At 45.5% G+C, this 19,070-nt stretch overlaps 6 protein-coding genes across 6 annotated transcripts; 3 read left to right on the top strand and 3 right to left on the bottom strand.

Annotated features, from left to right (window-relative positions):
* Window positions 1-655: 655 nt before the first annotated feature.
* Window positions 656-1,431, top strand: N7500_008700 (uncharacterized protein; the record flags this gene model as incomplete). Its single annotated transcript, XM_056679844.1, has 2 exons — window positions 656-962; window positions 1,259-1,431. 2 exons carry the CDS (start codon window positions 656-658, stop codon window positions 1,429-1,431), a joined length of 480 nt encoding a protein of 159 aa, XP_056530216.1.
* A 1,642-nt stretch (window positions 1,432-3,073) lies between these two features.
* Window positions 3,074-3,500, bottom strand: N7500_008699 (uncharacterized protein; the record flags this gene model as incomplete). The annotated part of the gene is made up of 2 exons (XM_056679843.1): window positions 3,074-3,265; window positions 3,321-3,500. The coding sequence occupies 2 exons, from the start codon at window positions 3,498-3,500 to the stop codon at window positions 3,074-3,076; spliced, it is 372 nt and encodes a 123-aa protein (XP_056530215.1).
* Window positions 3,501-7,626: 4,126 nt separating this feature from the next.
* Window positions 7,627-11,400, top strand: N7500_008698 (uncharacterized protein; the record flags this gene model as incomplete). The annotated part of the gene is made up of 14 exons (XM_056679842.1): window positions 7,627-8,392; window positions 8,449-8,498; window positions 8,567-9,066; window positions 9,118-9,173; window positions 9,230-9,408; window positions 9,474-9,646; window positions 9,697-9,723; window positions 9,781-10,141; window positions 10,202-10,286; window positions 10,342-10,400; window positions 10,465-10,504; window positions 10,755-10,872; window positions 10,929-11,020; window positions 11,075-11,400. The coding sequence occupies 14 exons, from the start codon at window positions 7,627-7,629 to the stop codon at window positions 11,398-11,400; spliced, it is 2,832 nt and encodes a 943-aa protein (XP_056530214.1).
* Window positions 11,401-13,072: 1,672 nt separating this feature from the next.
* On the bottom strand, window positions 13,073-13,528 carry N7500_008697 (ankyrin repeat domain-containing protein; the record flags this gene model as incomplete). The annotated part of the gene is made up of 2 exons (XM_056679841.1): window positions 13,073-13,417; window positions 13,469-13,528. The coding sequence occupies 2 exons, from the start codon at window positions 13,526-13,528 to the stop codon at window positions 13,073-13,075; spliced, it is 405 nt and encodes a 134-aa protein (XP_056530213.1).
* Window positions 13,529-14,860: 1,332 nt separating this feature from the next.
* On the bottom strand, window positions 14,861-15,559 carry N7500_008696 (uncharacterized protein; the record flags this gene model as incomplete). The annotated part of the gene is made up of 5 exons (XM_056679840.1): window positions 14,861-14,975; window positions 15,012-15,106; window positions 15,185-15,216; window positions 15,307-15,394; window positions 15,542-15,559. 5 exons carry the CDS (start codon window positions 15,557-15,559, stop codon window positions 14,861-14,863), a joined length of 348 nt encoding a protein of 115 aa, XP_056530212.1.
* Window positions 15,560-15,994: 435 nt separating this feature from the next.
* N7500_008695 (Peptidase S58 DmpA/arginine biosynthesis protein ArgJ) lies at window positions 15,995-18,238 on the top strand (the record flags this gene model as incomplete). The annotated part of the gene is made up of 4 exons (XM_056679839.1): window positions 15,995-16,341; window positions 16,394-16,532; window positions 16,593-16,975; window positions 17,044-18,238. 4 exons carry the CDS (start codon window positions 15,995-15,997, stop codon window positions 18,236-18,238), a joined length of 2,064 nt encoding a protein of 687 aa, XP_056530211.1.
* Window positions 18,239-19,070: the final 832 nt, after the last annotated feature.

Raw genomic sequence — 19,070 nt, 5'->3', positions numbered from 1 at the left:
CCGCGTCCCAGGTGTTGAATGCTGCCGTCAGAGGGGCTTTCTCCTCGTAGTACTCAGTTCTTTCACTTTCATGTTCACTTTCACCAGCTTACCTAACTGCTAACTCATGGATCTCAATCGCGTGTTTCAATGCCGGGAAGACGGGCACGTTTATATTAAGCACTTAGAACTACGCATTCTCGAGCTTGAGAGTGCCTACTCGTCCGGTGATCCCAAGTCCTTAGGACGTTATCAGCAGACCAGTGGACACTATAGACCTTGCAAAGTCTGTGAGAACCCCAATATTTACCAACGTCTCGCTGCCCGAGATATCTCTGTTAATGGTATACAACTGGCCTCAGAAAGTTGTCACGACAATCTATCAAGTGAACATGATGTACCTCGGAGGACACACTCCTTTATCCCATACGATCCATTAGCTACAACGGTATCCTCAGTCGAAAAAGATGCTTCCACGATAACGAAACCTACACAAAAGAAAAAGGATCGTCTATCTTTGTTTACGTCCTCTGTTGGTAATTTACCAAAATCTTCTGCTTGGAAACACTGGACCTCAATCAATGAAACTTAACGCAAGAATATCCTCTCTAGCTTGGTGTCTGGATTACGGTTTATAAAAGACGATAGCTCCATCTTGTCCGAGCAACCTACCACTATGTCCATTCTGCTAAAATACGGCACATCCATGGAACCGGCGGAGATAAAGCGCTCCTCGGTAGAATCAGTGGCAAAACGTCCATTTATCCGCTTCCAGGAGCTTATCTTCTGCTCACTATATGCGGTCGCCTTGGAAATCACTTCGAAAGAGAATGTGTTTCGAGTCATGCGGTCGGTCTTCCACTGTGACGCTCAACCAAAGGCTCTCAGAGGGCGGATTCGTGGTGCTAAATGGGCAAACCGCGTCATATATCTTTTATCGCGCACTAGCTGGGGCTCTTGTAGCTGGGACGTCATCTACGTTGGTATGAAACATATTTCAGCTTTTCCTGGACAAGCTAACTTCTGATTTTGGCAGCTAGTAAGCAGGTCAACTTTTATAGCGAATTCAACGACTATTCGATCACGCCCGATGAGTTGATAAGTGGACTTAAGCCAGAGTCCATTCTAGAGGATATTCAACCGATATCAGTCCCACTTGCAATTCCTTCCATTATACGCAGAATCTTCAGAGATCTAGTACCGTATGCCACCCGCACAGAAAGTCATATCTTGTTTAACATTCCTGATTATAGACTCGAAAAGATTTACCAATGCCTAGGATATGAGCTTAGTGATTATAAAGAACTGGACCTTTCTGGTCTTGAAAAGCTTCTCGTCGTGCCAGCCAACATTGGTCCAAACGAGACCGAGCCAACCAGTGCCGGGCCAAAAGACACCACGCTAAGTATGAAACGGAAAGGCGTGCAAATAACCACTTTTCCAAAAAGGTAATATCGGGATATATCGTCTGGGTCGCCAGAAGGTAAAATGTCATCGAAAAATTTACGTTCCTCCGGGACTGATCTTTATAGGCGATTGTTTTGGAATATTAAATGGGTCACATTGGTCATTTCAGACCACACCTACTCTATCGGCATCAGTTTCATCTTCAGATTCCGTGATAGATGAACCATTCGACAAGCACTCAACAAGTACATCCAGTTCGGCGGAAACTTTACCAGGTATAGAAGAGATGACGGGTTCCAGGGTAGGCTATACAAAATCTAGCCCCCTGACTGGGAGTCACTCTTCACAACAGAGTACACTTCCTCGGTCACATGTTGATCTTTTGTTTCATCGAGGGGAGAGCATACCTAATACCGCGCTTCTAAGGGAAGCACGTAGCCGAACATCAACTGCGGTAACAATTTCCGATTTGGAATCAGAGACTCGGGCCGATCAACTTTCTACAACGAACCGTTGTTTCGCAATGACAGAGACTCTAAATTCCGAATATGATTCATCACCCAAGATGGCAACATCACCTACCAGCACATCTTTCATTCAGACATTTTCTTTCAATGATATCGCTCAGCAGCAAGGGGGCAGATCCGGGTTGTGCAGCTTACAAGTTAGTGTAGTGCAAGCCGATATTGAAGAAAGCGATTATCAGACAGAGCAAATCTACCCGAGCAACGTGTCTTGCAATATTAGGTGTGAGGGACACGAGGAGCATGTATCTCACACCTGCCCGTCACCACCGTCGACTGACTGGGCGCAACAATGCGGCGGGGATATCAATAATACACTACAGAAAGGGCCTCCGGCGAATGATTCTCAACTACCACTGTCGTCGACTGACTGGGCGCAACAATAATACTGGCAGGTTGATAATACACTGCAGCAAGGACTTCCGGCGAATGATTCTCAACTACCACTGTCGTCGACTGACTGGGCGCAACAATACAGCGGGGATACCAATAATACACTGCCTCCGGCGAATGATTCTCAACTACCACCGTCGTCGACTGACTGGGCGCAACAATACTACTGGCAGGTTGATAATACACTACAGCAAGGACTTCCGGCGAATGATTCTCAACTACCACTATCGTCGACTGACTGGGCGCAACAATACAGCGGGGATGCCAATAATACACTGCCTCCGGCGAATGATTCTCAACTACCACCGTCGTCGACTGACTGGGCGCAACAATACTACTGGCAGGTTGATAATACACTACAGCAAGGGCTTTCGGCGAACAATCCTCCAACACCGACGGATAGCCGGTGGCAACAATACACCTCCGACCTTCTGCAGCGAAATCTTTCGCTAACCAGTCACTCGCTACCACCGTCTTTAGGCTCAGGCCAGGAGGCCACTAAAACTATCTCGGGTAGTCCCTCGGAGATACGGTACCATTCATTGCTTCGTTCCTCACTTGTGCCTAGAGCCTATGATTCTCCTTGGGACTTAGAAAGTAGTCACCACGCCATTGAATTCTTTGATCCTATTCACCAGAATGCTTTTTATCCCCCGATCAGAACCCTTTCAGTAATGTGAGCCTTTGAGTGATATAAACTACAATACAGAATAATGATAAAGTTTGAACTTCCTCAAATCCATCCATTGCTTGGGCCACGTATATATATATCAGCGAGGCGCAAAAACCAGCGTAGTCGTACCCGCACCCACTACTGGGTCAACATTAACTTGTACGAACCATCCTTCCTTCAATAACCACCCGTTCACTTCGATTTCTTTTGGTATTGGAATCAGGTATGCCGAGTTTGGAAGATTTAGTTTTGTACGATCCTCCCAATATCTTAAGCGTCCTTCCCAATTCTAATCAGGTTAGTAAAATAGTCTGTCTTGAGAAGAAAATGATATTTGTACCTACCTCATCAATACCAAGGGCGTGTTTCATACGGGAAATCAACATCAAAAGTGTATCCCCGCCGTACTTCTTATTTCCTTTTTCATCCTCTTCAACTTTTGTGACTTGTGATAGTAATGATTTGATCTCTTTTCGAATCCCTTCGGCTGCATCGGCTACATCGTCCAACCGTCGAGGTTCCATCGAGTGGAAAGAATGGCTCTGAATCGAGCTCCTGATATTAAGATCAGTTTAAATCAATATGGCCGGGAATTAAAACTACCTTGCAAGGGGGAGGTAAGACTTTGTTGTCTTTACGCTGTTATTAAGAGGGGTAAATAAGTGATTATCACCACGGCTAAGGTTGGGCACTAAATCACATGACGCCGCAAAATCAACGTCCATCGGGCCGGTCCTCAGACCAAAAACGACGTCATAGCTCATTGTCTGAACCCTTACCAAAATTAAAATGATATAATCCAGTGGTGTTCGGACTGAGTCCAGTGAAGCGATAGTGTACCGTCAATGCAGCTATCAGGCGACTCGTATGTGATTCTCATGCTAACGCTCACCCTGTCATCAGTGGTATTAGGGGCGATGTGCCGATAAAGACAACATGAATCAATCCGTCTAGGGCATGTGGTGGTCAGTGTATCCCCTGACCAGTCACGAATCACACGAAGAGAAGGATAATGTGTCATCGAAATACAGTGCTATTTAATCTATATTTTGGCTTACATACCATACCAATTCATGAAAATTAGTACCATTGTGTCCTATAGCCAAAGAATGACGATATCGATAAATCTACTTCGACAATAGTTACACGTATGAAGTAACAAGTTATATTGCGCGTCCCCAAACAACACACACCCGGCTATTTAAAGTAAGCGATAATTTGTTCCATAAAAGAGTCAACGTATCTCTCACCTAGCGGATGAGTATTCTAAACACTGATAGGAGTGTGAATGCGGTGGTTGCCTTGGATATCGACTACGAAGGTTATAATAGAGCGACAATTACTGTATGGTGACCGGAATATGCAATAGTAGATAGCGTGGAGGAGTTTCGGGCGACCATAGTTACAGGTATAGGCTTATTCGGGGTGTGATATTCAATAATTGGGTACTAATTGTAAATAGCCCTTTCGGACAGACTCCGGACTTCCAAACGAAGGAATAGTGCTACAACTATCGCTTAGGGACTTCGCAATAGAGGAACTCGTATAAGGGCACTCAGATCTCGATCGTGAGATTCTTATTACATCGAAGCAGCTTTGTGACTTTCTCTTAAGCGCTAAAGTATAGTAGTAGGCGCAGACACAATAGCGGGGCTTGATCAATCGAATACAACTAGGCGCTTTAAAGAGACGTCGATCTTAAGCCCCTCCTAAACAACTAAGCTCGGAAGACGAAGGATCTATCGTGAGGAAAAGAGAATGTAAACGTGAGCGTTGAAGTAGCGACTATCGGCTAAACTCTTCGTCCACGGACTCAAAGGGTGGATTATCATAGATACATATTGCGCAAAATAAGAGGCTTAGCCGCCTTCCATTAAATAGGGGTAATTCCTAGTATATAGAAGTAATATACGAGTCTTTGCTTGCCTCTCCTTCTAACTAGATATAGATAAAATCCATAAGGTATTTAAAGATATATTTCTTAATTTATCAACTTCTTACTACAATACATAAGGCCTAAGATTTTGGTAACTATATTCTCACAAGAATTTAATACCAATTCCTAACGGGGAGCAATCAGAATAGCGGCTGCTTGTGGGCTTACATTTGGCTCATTGGTGATATAATACTATCCATTTACAGGGGTACTTGGTCTAATATTCTTCGCCCATTAGAATAAAGCTGCCAAAGCGTTCTTTGTCTAAAAATTAGAGCACCATCAAAAGGAGGAGAAGGGTCGAGACCATGATAGACGTGGATATTAAGGTCATTTCCAATCTTCTTATCAATATCAAAGTCGTTAATATCTCGACGGCGTGACAGACTTTGTAGCTTGGTGGAATGGCACCTAACGTGCAACCTAGCTCCTTTGTGAGACACTTTGTCCCTAACACCTTAAAATTTTATAAGTATTGCAATATTATTTTACATTGTGTGCCTCGTTGATGTTATCCCTAAATGTCTCGTTGATTACCCGTGACTACTACCATCTCGTATATTCGTTTATAGACACATCAAGGAACCCGTGAATCGTGAATGGATTAACAAAGTTACGTTTAGCAAGCACACCTTTATAGGTAGGTGAAGTAAACAATGGTATTTAAGATAACGGCAGAATATTGTTGTTTTGGAGGGCACGTGGAATAGCTTGAAGACACATAGTTAATAAGGTCCTTTAAATGTTGTGTTCTCAATCTATAATGTTTTTTTGCCTCTAGATCTTACCAGCAATATTACCCTTGATGGCGGCACAGAGGCCGCAGACATCGCAGGATATATCTTGCCAGACTGGGTTATGACCTAAGGTATGCTTGGCGTCAATCTGAGCGCCTCGTTCGGCGAGCATTCGCTTAGTCACGGATGATCTTCCTCTCATATTAACTAGTGTCCTTTCGTTTACTAAGTGGTTTATTAGGTAATCTCGGGAAAGTAGAGGATAGTTACAAGTAGTAGGAAGAGATAGATTAAACACACCTCTACACCTTTCTGAATTAACTTCTTGGGCTGCATGCCTGGATTCCTTTGTATGCAAAGTCGAGTATGAGACTGAACTGCTAGTGCTGAATCGACCTGTATACCTCAGAGCATATAGCCTTAAGCGTTCCCCTCTTCAATAGTCAATAGCTATTTGAAGCTGGATCGTCTTGCCACAATGAAAAAGATGGTAAGGTAGATTAGAAAGGCTATAGCGAGTAACAGGCGACAAAGCCAAAACAACGAATTGAACTAAAGACATAGGACCTCTTTTGGGGCTGTGTGCAGATGCCAAGGATCGAAACGTTTCAGCTTCAACATGTGATCCAATCATATCACGCTCCATGTCACTGTTGGACCTCGGGAGGTCAGTGCGGGTGTCACCCTACCGAGGGTGATCCTCATCCGCTTGTCACCCCGGTTCTCACCCTATCTATAGCGCACTCACCCTATCTCACCCTGGTCGCGCGACCGTAAAGCAGCACTCACCAATTTCTCACCCCGGCGACACCCACCCGACTATTGACCGCACATAAGCCACACGCCGGTGAGTTAGTAGTTGGGTGGGTGACCACCAGCGAATCCTCACTGTTGTATGTTTTTGTTTTAAAAAAATTATTTTGGTTCATTTGGAAAGTTCCTTTTTGCCGCCCCCCTCTCAGTCCCTTCAGCCCATTCACCTAAATGCCCTGAATACCACTATTCTAGACCTGGATATCCTGCACACCCCTGATCCGCTGACGTGTCCTTCCCTTCCCCTCTCCCTCTAAGCTGATTTCGGAAAGAGAATCCCCTTCCGGGTGTTCCCGGCCATCCCGCGGCGCAAAACTGTAGCTTTACTTCTTGGATCAAAAGTAGGACAGAACTAGTATTACGCTGGCTAAGTCAAAACACGTCGAGCGGAAGTACATGTTTTTCGGTGATGAGAGCTCATAAAGAGGTATTTGAAAACAAATTACCCCCTGGACACACTCGTTTTCTTTCTCAAAGACTTAGTAATGGGCTAGGTTGAAATCGCCAAGGGTTTAAAATACAACACGGCCAATCATATATCTATATCGCCTCCAAAAGGAAACAATGTCTACTGGTTTATAGCTTAGCGTTGCTATAGTGGGGCTATGAATGCGCATTTGAGGTAACCTGAAAACTCCCATTTCCACATTAACTTGGGATCAGCAGCCGCTTGCTCCCTGATTGGTGGGCCAACAGCTAAGATACCTTCCTTCTATTTGAAGTTGCATGGGATCCATTGGTTACTAGCAATGCACGTAAGAGTTCGCGGCCTTTTGTTACAGGGATGAACTGCACGCGCGCGAGCCAACTCGTGGGGGCTAAAAGTGGCCCAAGGGACCTACAAATATATGGAACGGATTATAGCATCGGTTCGCTACGCGAAATTACCAAATTAAATATGGCTGTCCGTTTTGATTATCTTAAGAAGGACCCAAGTTCAAGTGAAGCCCTAGGCCTAAGGTAGCCGAATATTGTGATCCGCGACTAAAATAGCGCCAACCGAGGACGCAGCATCGTGGATGAAGGGGGAGGGGCGGGGCACCAGTGTTACAAGTACTGGAAATAGGCGCCAGGGGATGCTAGCCTTATCACAAAGATTTCCCCTTATAGACCACAGGATCCCAAGAACGTAGTTGACAAGAGACTCAACCGATTTCAATTAAAATGAGTATCCCTTCATCGGGAGGCACCTTCTATACTGCCTCTGGGTCAGAAAGAATACTCACACCCACCTCGTCTCACGACGGCAGTGGCAGTGAGAGAAGTTTTCCAATTCGGCAAGCCTCGAGCGAACTCAGAAACTTGCCCATAGCTCAACCACCGATAAGTCTCTTTCAAAACCTGCAACCAGATCAAACATCGTCGATCACTACCCCTCGACGAAGCTCACCAAATTCACGATTGAGTCCCGGTCGGTCGCCATCCACGTATGCCGATCAACACAATGCCTCCCCAAGTCCAAGGCCGAGACGCATACACCCTTGCCGTCCGAGCCGAAGTACCGGAGAAAACGCCTCTCGGTCATTAAGTACCAGCCAACTCGGTAGTGGATTGAGTAGCTCAAGCCTACAATCTGTAGCTGCTTCTGTGCATACCGGAGACGTACAAGTTCCCAGAACCTTTCCAGCAAGTAGTGGCAGTACTTCAGCGGTTACTCAACCTCATGAGAATGATGACGAGGACGAGATGATATCCAATGATATCCGGGACGAATCTCTTCCCCCAGCCCCAATCTACAATGCTAGGCTTCAGGATGGATTGAAAGCGGTTAAGGGCCACCTGGCCAGTCTTGCCAGCGCAATGCGTCTTTCAGAATTGACACAACATCAATCGACGAGCTTGTACACTCTGTATAAGCGTACTGAAGAGATGAGCAGATTCCAGTATCCGGTCACACGTACTGTGGGCTTTATTGGAGACTCTGGAGTTGGTATGGAAATTTTCAGGCATTCTCATATTTGGGTTCCTTCTCTGATGTTGTTACAGGCAAGAGTTCGCTGATCAACTCACTACTTGACCTGAAGATAGCACGATCCGTATGTGAATGCTCTCATTTCGGTTGTTCGTTTATCCTGAAATTCCTTTCACTGACACCTAATTTCAGAGCAGAGAGGGATCTGCCTGCACCTGTGTGGTGACGGAATTCCGACACACCAATCAAGACCATACCGGTCCATTTAGCATCGAAGCAGAGTTCATGAACAAAGAGGAAAGAGGAAACTTACTTGCGCATCTCCTGCTAGACTTCCGAAAATACTATGTTAGTTCCATCTACAGGGAACTTCAGACAATCGAGGAACAACGAAAATGCCAAGATGCAGCTGTTAAATCATGGGAAACACTTCACTCGCTTTTCAAGACTCAGCCAAGACTTACAATTGAGTTCTTATCAGATGAGTCTGAGGATGCACACTCTGAGATCCTTGCGCTCCTGGAAGGCTGGGCATACGCCGGCTTAATAAACCGACAAGGTGGGTCTGATGCGCTCGAATACTCAGTCATTGCCGGTGACGTTGAAGAATGTAAATCTATTCTCGACCATCTCGCTGCTGATAACCCGGAGGGCGGTGGCCCTGCATTATGGCCTTTTATAAAGTTGATTAGGTTCGTTGAGCATTGTCTTCTACAACGAGCTTTGATCTGATGCTTTTGCAGGGTATATCTCAGTTCACCTATTTTAAGGACTGGATTGGTTTTGACTGATCTGCCTGGTATGTGTTGAATCTATATAGAGGTTCACACATTGGCCTTGACTAATGCGTTACAGGACTCCGAGATCTCAATTTTGCAAGAGTGCGAGCAACTGAGAGATACCTTGCTCATCAATGTGATGAGGTTTTTATTGTGGCAAATATCTCTCGAGCTAGGACTGACGAATCTGTTGGCGACATCATGAGAAGATGTAGACAGAGTCAGCCTCGAAGAATTATTTGCACAAACTCAGAGGTGTGTATAGTTGTTCTAAGCTCACCCATTTATTCCTGCACAAGTCCTTCTGACTGTATCTATAGGATGTTTCACCAGAAGAGGTCTCCCGTGAGCAAGGGCCAGACGGCCGACGCGTCCGGGGAATGAACAAAGAGCTCGAGACGGTCAATGCCCAAAAGACGAAGGCTAAGTCGCAAAGAATAAAATCAAAGGGAGATGATCGGCTCCAATGGTCACTGAAGGAGTCGGAACTCAGGTGACTATCGCTTTCCCTCATTTCCATGACCTATGTTGACTCCAGGACAGTGACCAGGTAGACGAATTGGACTTTGAGTAAGTCAATGCCTTGATCATGAATCATACCAACTTTGACACTAACTTGCAACGCAGAATTAGGCGCTTCCTCATCAACCGGCGAAACCTCAACGTTTCACGCGAGCTTCGCAGGAAATATGACGACATCCAGGTATTCTGTATCAGCAACACACTCTACTCTGAGCATCAGAACAGCGACCCAATCCAGGCAGATAGGTATCTCGAGCTGACTGGTATACGAGAACTGCGCCGCTATTGCCAGCTAGTCCCGGCTGAAGCTCAAATGCGCGCAACAACAGCATTCCTAGAAGATGAAGTCCCGGCAATGGTGGGCTCAATTCGTCAATGGGCGCTTTCTGGTACAGACTCGGTCACTGCAGAAAAGGCTGCCCAACTTCGCCGTGTTCTGAGGGATTCTGAAGATGCTCTTCGTCGGGTATGCCTAGAAACAAGAATGCTTTGAGTGACTCGGGCTTGTTTTTCTGATATTCAACAGGATTTTCAATCGTCTGAAGACCATGTAGCTTGCATGTTTCGAGACTTGAGAGAGCGTTTTGACAATTCTATTATCTTCTGTATCGGTGAGCAGAATCACCTCGCCTTACCTTCGCTAGCTCTGACATCTTCATAAAACAGATACGTCTCGAGCTCAGTGGAAACAAGAAAGCCTCAACGTCAGTCAGCGCTGGGTAAACGTAATTCTCACCTTTTGACAGATATTTTGAAAAATATGTCGCACATTACTGAATGATCTTTTAGTGGCACTTCAGCTCGTACGCTGCATTCTGTCGACACTATGGTACGTGGAGCACGGGAGCACAAGGAAAAGAGCGGCCCTGGAATGAGCAATTCATGCAGCGAACTCGTGAAGCATTGGATCCCGCATGGGAAGACATAATGGATTGGCTGGAGCCAGGAATTAAAATTTTGACTGATGGGGTTGACATGTCATTTCAACTACTACGTTTCGAGATCCAAGGCAAGTCGTTATTCTCTTTTGAAAACACTCATTTTTCAAGGTTTCGTTCTAATATTCCATATATTTACAGAGCATCAGCATCTTGCACCCCACGCGCTGCAAAACATCATTGTCAACATGGGACATAGACGAGAGAATATTAATACACACATCAAGAATGAGATGAGAAACCTCATCCTAAAGACACAGTATGGCAAACCTCACCTGAAGATAGAGTGAAGCAACGGCTCTAACAATCTCTCAGAATTACCAAGCGGGACATGCTAGAGCATCACACTGATTCATTTATCTCGATGCTCATGGAGCCATGTTATAATAATTGTAACAGTGAGGGAGGTACGCGAAAATTCATCTTGGTAACATCATCTTTAGTTATTAACCCTATATCAGGACCAGGTTCTGACAAACGACGAAAGAGTCACATGGAAGACCACTTGAGAAACTCCAGGTTATTTTCCAAATACTCTACACATGCCAAGAATGTCTACGGTGGAATCATGGCCGAAAGCCTCAAATCACTACAAGAAAAAATTGATAACCAGATAGAAGGCATGATTTTAGACTTCCACGCCGTGGTAGTCAATGAAGGAGAAATACCCGAGGCGGAGCGCGCACCTTCACTGGCGAATGAACTGAGATCCCTCATACAGAGTGGACAGGCTACCATTGATGATACCAAGGGGCTCGCCCAACAGCTCAATGGGCGCAGTGACTGAATAGCGGTCCTTTTTTTTTTAACGGAAACTAGAGTTGCTTGGGGGAAATGCAGGTCAGACAAGCTTTCATATTATAACTCGGCGAAATAGATTCTGATTGAATCCAGTTTTAGGCTTCATGTGCGTGTAACTTAAAGACAGCCCATGATAGAGGAAGTTGTGCAGCTAGAGCCACTAGTCGCCTTCGAACAGCCAGCAGGACAAGGATACTCCGAGTCATACTGCCACAAGAAATAAGGATCGGTCTCGTTAACAAGAAACTACCCATAAGCCGCGACTGAGTCGGCAGATAATTCAAAGCCTGAATGATACCATGGACGAGATACGGACATGCCCACAGCCCTTTTGGATGAGTGTGTCCATTGAGGATCCGTAGATGGATATCTGAATCCGGCCCATCGGATTGTGAGGCGCACTTGTCATTGTTAACCATGAGCCAGCGAGGTATGTCTCACAATGTGACGATTTTTGTGTCCCATTTACCATCGTCAAATCAGTAAAAGCAGCCGGTGCCTCCGATGCCGTCATGCGGTATTTTACATTTGGGTCTGTTCATAAGGCGGTGAGCAGCGATTTCCCATATACAATTCCCTCTCCCACATTATCTCCTGTTCTTTGCAATTGCAGTGAATTTGTTGGATCAGCCTTGTAACGACGGATTTCTCGTCTTTCCACTCTCGTTAACCGAGCTTTGTGCGCGGAGTCGGATCCTTATCGAGCGGCCACAAGCCTGCGGAAAGAAATCGACAATATTGTCATGGCTGACTGCACGTATCTGACTGGAAATTATTCTACTGTCACATTTAAAGGGGATAGCTCTGTGAAAGAGGCTTGTCTTTACGCAATGCGCGACACAATCAATGGTGGCGTGCCTGGCATTGCTCGCTGAAGGACCATCGCTGGAAACATCTATGTTAATGTTTCCATCATTCCGGAAGATGTTACTATTCCGCCACAAGACTTGTTGAACGGAGAATTTCGTCTCTTGGAGAATTCTTTGGCTGATGTGTTAAACGGCTTACACAAGGTGTTGTCAGCCCAGACAAAATTGCCTTCATGGAGAAAATTGCCTTCATGGAGATGTGCTTGCTGCGACAATACTTGGCCTAATATATTTTCAGACTGAAACCTGAATTTGAACATGAGTGTCACACAAAATAACCGACTTCGCCTTCCATGCTTAGTAGGAGAGAGATGCTGCTTCAAGCCCTAATCACATGACTATCTCATACAGCTAACCTTGGGGTAAATTTTCAAACCTGTGATTATTGTAATATAATGTATCATTACTGATCCAAGAAATACCTCGCCATGTCGTCGTCCCAATACAAGCATCCAGATGCAAGCAAAAGGTTTTCGCCCTCTCTCCTCCCTCTTCTCTTTCAACCCTTGCAAAAATGGCGCGAAATTCTAGTCCCTGCAGCGTAAGATGGTTGTACACATGATAAGCGGCAGTAACAAGCTCCCTACCTCACAAATGGCCAAGCTGGTAAACTGTAGTGAGCGTTACATTGCTAACGTACGCAAGAATATGCGGTTATTATTAGGTAATAACAAGTGGTAACTAATATGCGGTGATCTTAACGAAACATATTGGTCTGCAGCTTTGCAGTCATGGCGCTTGTGGTGGTGATGTACCGGGTCCTCAACACGATTGAATGCACTGAAATTCTCATGGAGGCGCGCCACCGACAGTTGGTCTATTTCTCGCTGCTAATGCCTTTCGCAGCATCTGCTCCATTGTTTTTAGACCCCCAACTTCTGCTATATCAAGCGGCGTGCATGCGTCGAAGGAATGAACACCAGCATCAACACCAGCATCTAAGAGAGTCCGGACGGTGTTTTCATGTTCGTTGTCAACCGCCCAATGCAGAGCCGTCCAGCCATTACAATCCTGAAGATTCCTTATTCCACTATCTCCCAAAAGAATCTTGGCAATTTCGTCCTCGCCCACATGAGCAGCAAGATGCAATGCCGTCTTTCCCTTATTGAGCTGCACACGCATTCGGTCCGCAGGCTAACCGCGATGTTCTTAGAAGTCCCTACACCAGAGTTGGGTCATAAGTACCGTCAGGTCATTTAGCGATAGTCCGTCGTTGTCCATCTCGGCGAACGGCAGTTTCAGCATGGGCTTCAGCTCTTATAGAATCCACTAGAGATTAGAACTCCTTCCGCGAAGAACTATAGCTATCATACCTCTCTGATCGTTATAGATGTCTCTTTAGGGAATTTGTGCCCACGATAAAAAGCCATACCTGCCTCGAAATTTCCCCGAAATCCGTCCACGGTTGAGACAGTCGGCTTTGACCTGATTCGACCTTTCATTCCACGCGCCGCAAACTCCATAAACGCCTTAAAGGTTTGAATATCGGGCGGATTCACCGCCTTCGGGTGTAGTGGGAGGAATCTGACAGAAGCAATTAGAGACCTAGAAAAGTGGCTGCTTAAAGACGAAGCGTTCTTAAGAGGCACCCTCTTATCATAGATATAAAGTGCACGCCTTTTCTTCTTTAGTTCTCGGAAGAACGGCACATGAGATTTCGGAGTTGTCATGGTTATCCAAATCCACGACGAAAGTGAAGTTGGCGGTTTGGTCCTTGCTCTTAGTCATTATGAGGGTGAATATTGATCGTTGGGTCAGAGGGACGAGATGTGAGGGGAGGCTAGTGGGAGACCGCTGCTAGACGCTCCCAGCGCGTGCTTATAATTCCTCCACCGTCGCCCCTCATGTCAGCCGTTCGCGAAATCTTTCCCTATGCCAAAATGTGCAAAAGCGCCTTTTGCCAGCCCGCCCTTCACTCTGGTCGGTTTTCGGGTGAAAAATATTCAGGTGGGTGAACTGCCGCCTGAAGCGGCCTAAAGGCCACCTGGATAAAGCGGCGAGTCGCCCAGCGCCGAACGATGGGCGCTAGGTGAACACGGCCATACTTTTGGCTGTTGTATGTTTTTTTGTTTTTTTGTTTCATTGCGGAATCCCTCACGCCGCTCTACTCTTTAGTCTATTCAGCCCGTTCACATGCACGCCCTGAAAACCACTCATTATCTCGCACTTGAACATCTTGCAACCTCCTGAGGTGCTGATGTGCCCTTCCCCTCCCGTACTGATATCTTTTTCTCACAGCGTGTTGTTGTTGCAGTCGCAACTCTTTGGTCTGGTCTTGGCTACAATATTTCTCGGGAAGTGGTACTGTTATTAACATTGGAAAATGGAACGATTGATTTATAAATTCCAGACCTGATCATTTTTCTGTAAATTTGGTCTACCAAAGAAAGAGCCGACCGCGAAGTCATTATTCCCATGCAGTATCCTTACCACGAGATATGCCATTGAAGCCCAATGTTAGATCGTAGCTTTGAGATAGCTTACACGGAGTTCTAGATGTACATAGTCATATTTATATATACCTTAGCTAGTAGTATTTATACACTCGATAACCGTTATCTATTCTTAATTTCTAGGCTATAAAAGTGCTCGCCGACCGTTGTATTCGCTTCTCGAAATTACTCTTATAGTAGTAGTTAAGCCTATAGCGAAACCGGTCTTATTAAAGTTATAAATATCGTCCGGGACGATCCTAAATTATAGGATAGTTTTTTAAACGAGATTAAACCACTCCCTAATAATTTTCGGGTCTTTACATTTCGCGTGCTTATTATTATAACATTTCGAGAATTGAGAGGTAAGAAGAGGGCGTCTTTTAATAAACTTCGTAACCCAATTTTCGCCGACCGAAAGAACCGGGGTAGTTCCACGTTATTCGAGGAGATTCGCTATTTCTCGAACTATAGAAGGCCGGGGGGCTACTCCAGGAGAATCTATAGAGAGAATCCATTTTTAAATAGATTCCTCTTTAATTTATGTTAGTTTATATAAATTAGCGCGAGAAATCGCGCGGTTTTGAATACCGCGTAGGCGGCGGCTCAGCGTAGTGCCGGGCACATTAAAACGACGTGCTACCTCACGAAGTGAAGAGGTCTCCTGATTCTTAAAAGCCTAGATAGCTAACACGATCCTACCCTCTTGCTCTATTGAATTTCTAGAGGATTGGGAGCGAATTGGTGGTATGGTGGGTGGTTGAAGAAGAAAGGGTTAAATTAATCAGCGAATTTTGGTGGGGTGCACCACTCGGTAGTGAGATACATAAACCCGAATATTCATAATGGATTCTCCTACTAACGTTGATTACATTAATGCTAGATAGAGAGTTGACATTTCCTAACCGCGGGAAGAAAAGGTGCATTTCCCCTCCCACGCTACCTGTGGGGGCTGGAAATTACCCCTGCTGGGGCTCATTTTCACACGAGCGACCAGAGACTCACATCGAGTTCGAGATATCATAGGACACGGGCATTCCGATGATATGCCTGTGCTCCGCTTCACCCCACTTTGAGTTGGTGAGAATGTATGAACTAGCATGGATGTCAAGTAGCTGCATCATTGGCGGCTATGCACTGGACCATTTTTAGCACAACGACGGCTCAAAAAGCGCAATGTTCCCCATGGCTTCGAATTTTCCAAAATTGCGGTTTCGTATATCCCGAAGTTGTAGCGCTTTTGACCAAAGTTTGTTTTCCCCCGAATATCCTTATCGCGATGGAGCAATCATCTAGAAAGAAGAAGCTCTCCAAGCAGGAGGAACGGGAATTGATTGATAAATACAAAATCAAGTTTGAGGGGCCCGTTTCTCCGGCTAGTTGGCCGGAACAAAATTCAGCCATATTCACCAGCATCCGCAAAATGGAAGACATTAAATACGACACCTACCTGGGGCAAATCCAAGCCAATACTCCGGAGGGCACACAAAGGGCGAAAATGGTGAACAAGGCTAACTGTCTTGTTTCTGCTGCATATGATTGCCGTGTTATTGAAGCCAACGAGGTTACTTGGAGGTCCAAGACAGAGTTCCCTCTACTAGCCCGTTTCGAGGAAGACATAGAGTGGTAGGTGAAACATCGAAAACGCAACCTTGGATCGATTCTGATTTTGATTCAGCCGGAGATGTCAACAGCCACGACGGGTTCCCGATTCCTGTGCGTTGCCGATGATGCCAAATGGGGAACAGAAAGTTCGAACAGCGCAGGGAGGGGTGGGTATTTGTCGGTGCATCGAAAGCGATATCGATGGACATGAGGTAAATGGATAAAATTCAAACTCCCAGAAGATCAGATAGTTAACATTGTTTGCTTGCTAGTCCGTCCTCAATAATGCAATATTTGCCGGACAGGCGCACGCAGGTATCAACGATCTTTCCGTTCCTGAGATCGGAACCAAGTTCCCCGATATGGTCATCGGGCTTCAGAGATCACCAACACTCAGCGCTGCCCTCCAAGGCCATTCAAGGCTAGTTTCCAGTCCAGTAAAGGATGCAAAGCATATTTTGTTTCCTTTTCTGATTCTCGAAGCCAAGTCTGAGATTCAAACGCCTGGGTTTACGGCTATCGAGAAGCAGACTGCGTTCCCCATAAAAAGACTTGTCGATATTCAAAAGTCTCTGAGAAAAAGAAGGCAAGAGCCAGAGGAAAACAGCTTAGTTTGGTTCTTGGCTTTCAGTGGGGATGAATGGAGAGTCTATGCGTGTGTTCCAATAGGAGATGAAACAGTAAGATTCTTCGAAGAGGCCAAAATCCCTGACTGACACAAAGGCAGCGTATAATCGACCTTTGGCACGGATGCATCCAGAGACATGATTCTGCGCTGCAACTGTGTTTGATTGTCGACTTTATTTGTGACTGGGCTTTGAATACCCATCGAAATGAGATAATTAGATTGCTTTCTGGTAAAATGAACACAACAATCAGCAATTCTCTGCCTACTTTGCATGAACGTGATACCCCAAAACTGCAGCCTGAGTATTCCAGCCCGCCGAAGCGACAATCCGTCATTCGAGACACAAATGAGGTTTTCTTTTCATTCCGCCATTTGACACTCCCTGATGAGACCGAAAAGCTGATTGCGATTCTCAATCCACCTGGCTCGGAGGGTAATGAAGTCAATCAGAAAGCTATCAGACTTTTGACTATCTTCAATCTAGAGCATCCGCTCTTGGTTACGGCGAAATTTATTTGTCGTCTACAGAAGCTTTGGACCGGTACAACGAGCAATCATCCAATTCTTGACAGCGATCAGTCTGTTTGTGCTCACATTTCCTTCCAATCATACTTTCGACCAAGCGACTTCCATATAGTACGAAAAATCTCGTGCTTCACGGCATCATTCAGTGCAATAAATACTCTGCAGCGTCTGGCTGGAACTAAGCTTCCTTTGTCGTCTGTCTATGCAGATCTAAACCAGGATAAATTCCTTCCTTTGGCTGAACTATCTGGCGTGCATTCATTGAGAGCTGCTGCTAGAAACTTACAACTCACACTATGGGTAACTCAAGGGGATTTCATTGTGCAGCCATCCTGTAAATGGGTGCAGCAAGTCTCTCATGGAGAATTTGTGTCAAGCATCTGGGACAAACTAGAAACCTGTTCTCCTGGGGTTCTTCGGTTTCCTATATCCACGCACTCGAGTGAACTACGCAGAATGCCGGCTACCAATAAATCCCTGTCTTCTGACCTGCAAGACTGTCTCAAAGAGGGAAAGTATCAGCTCCTTCACGGAGCCGCTCTTTTCAAGACACCTGAGAGCTCACTCCAGCCGCGCAACCCCCAGTATTGCTTGGCCGTATTTGATGGCTCCGATTTGGACGATCGGCCGTGTCTTGGCTTTAAGTTATTGCACTTGATTACAACCGGCGGTTTGTTTGAGGGGAAACGCCTGTCAACTGCGACTACGAAAGACCGCCAATTCATCCACGACTGGGCTACTCGCCTAAGGCGCGGTGATTCTTGAGTGCCAATTGTGGTTCGCAGGCTAGAAAGCACTGTTATGTTGTATAACATTGGTTCAAAGCTCCTTTCTCAATTTTATTTAAAATGCTTCCACACGAGGACGTTACTTTGTACTACATTAAGCGTTCCACATTGGGCATCACTTTTGATTAATTCCTTTCTGCTATCATCCTCTACATCTTCCAGTAGACCTTCTACTATTGTCGATGAAGATAGAAACGACGACGAAGGGGCCTTCGAAGCAGTATATGAGATGCTAACCTTTGCTCCGTTCTCCAATGTACATCCTATCTTGCGTCCATTCTGATTTAAATTTTCGAATGCCGCATGATCACTTACCTATATCCATGAAAGACCTAGGTAGGCTATTCCTTGCTTTACACTCAGTTCGGAGTAGTGCTTATGGTTAACATCTATAGCCTTGCTGAGATCTAGGGCTTTATTCACACCAATAATATATCTGTGGAGACATCACCTACCGGGACAATCATCTCTATCGAGAGACCAAAAGATGCTGAGTAGGTGGATTCTCTAGTCGAATACGCACGCACAAGTCGCTCCAACCGCTGACATGTATCTGTGGCTGAATTAATTTACCAAATGCCTTTGAGTCCCTGCCGCAGTGACTGACGCCGGGTCAATAGAACACTTTATTGGCCTACATACTCAGCTGCGATTATCTCCGTAATTTGTACCCAGTAAGATGGTAGACAAGCAGGATCGTCCTTGATAACACGGCGGTGTCCTCGGCTTTTGCCTCGGTTGAATTAGTGAAATATAGAAATTTGATTGGATGTCGGAGCCAATGTAATATAGAATGAAAGCTTGAAACC

Source organism: Penicillium coprophilum (genome assembly GCF_028826855.1).
Source record: "Penicillium coprophilum strain IBT 35676 chromosome Unknown utg000005l_segment0_segment0, whole genome shotgun sequence".
NCBI lineage: Eukaryota > Fungi > Ascomycota > Eurotiomycetes > Eurotiales > Aspergillaceae > Penicillium > Penicillium coprophilum.
The sequence above is the reverse complement of the archived record's forward strand: the minus strand, read 5'-3'. Positions and strand labels throughout refer to the sequence as shown.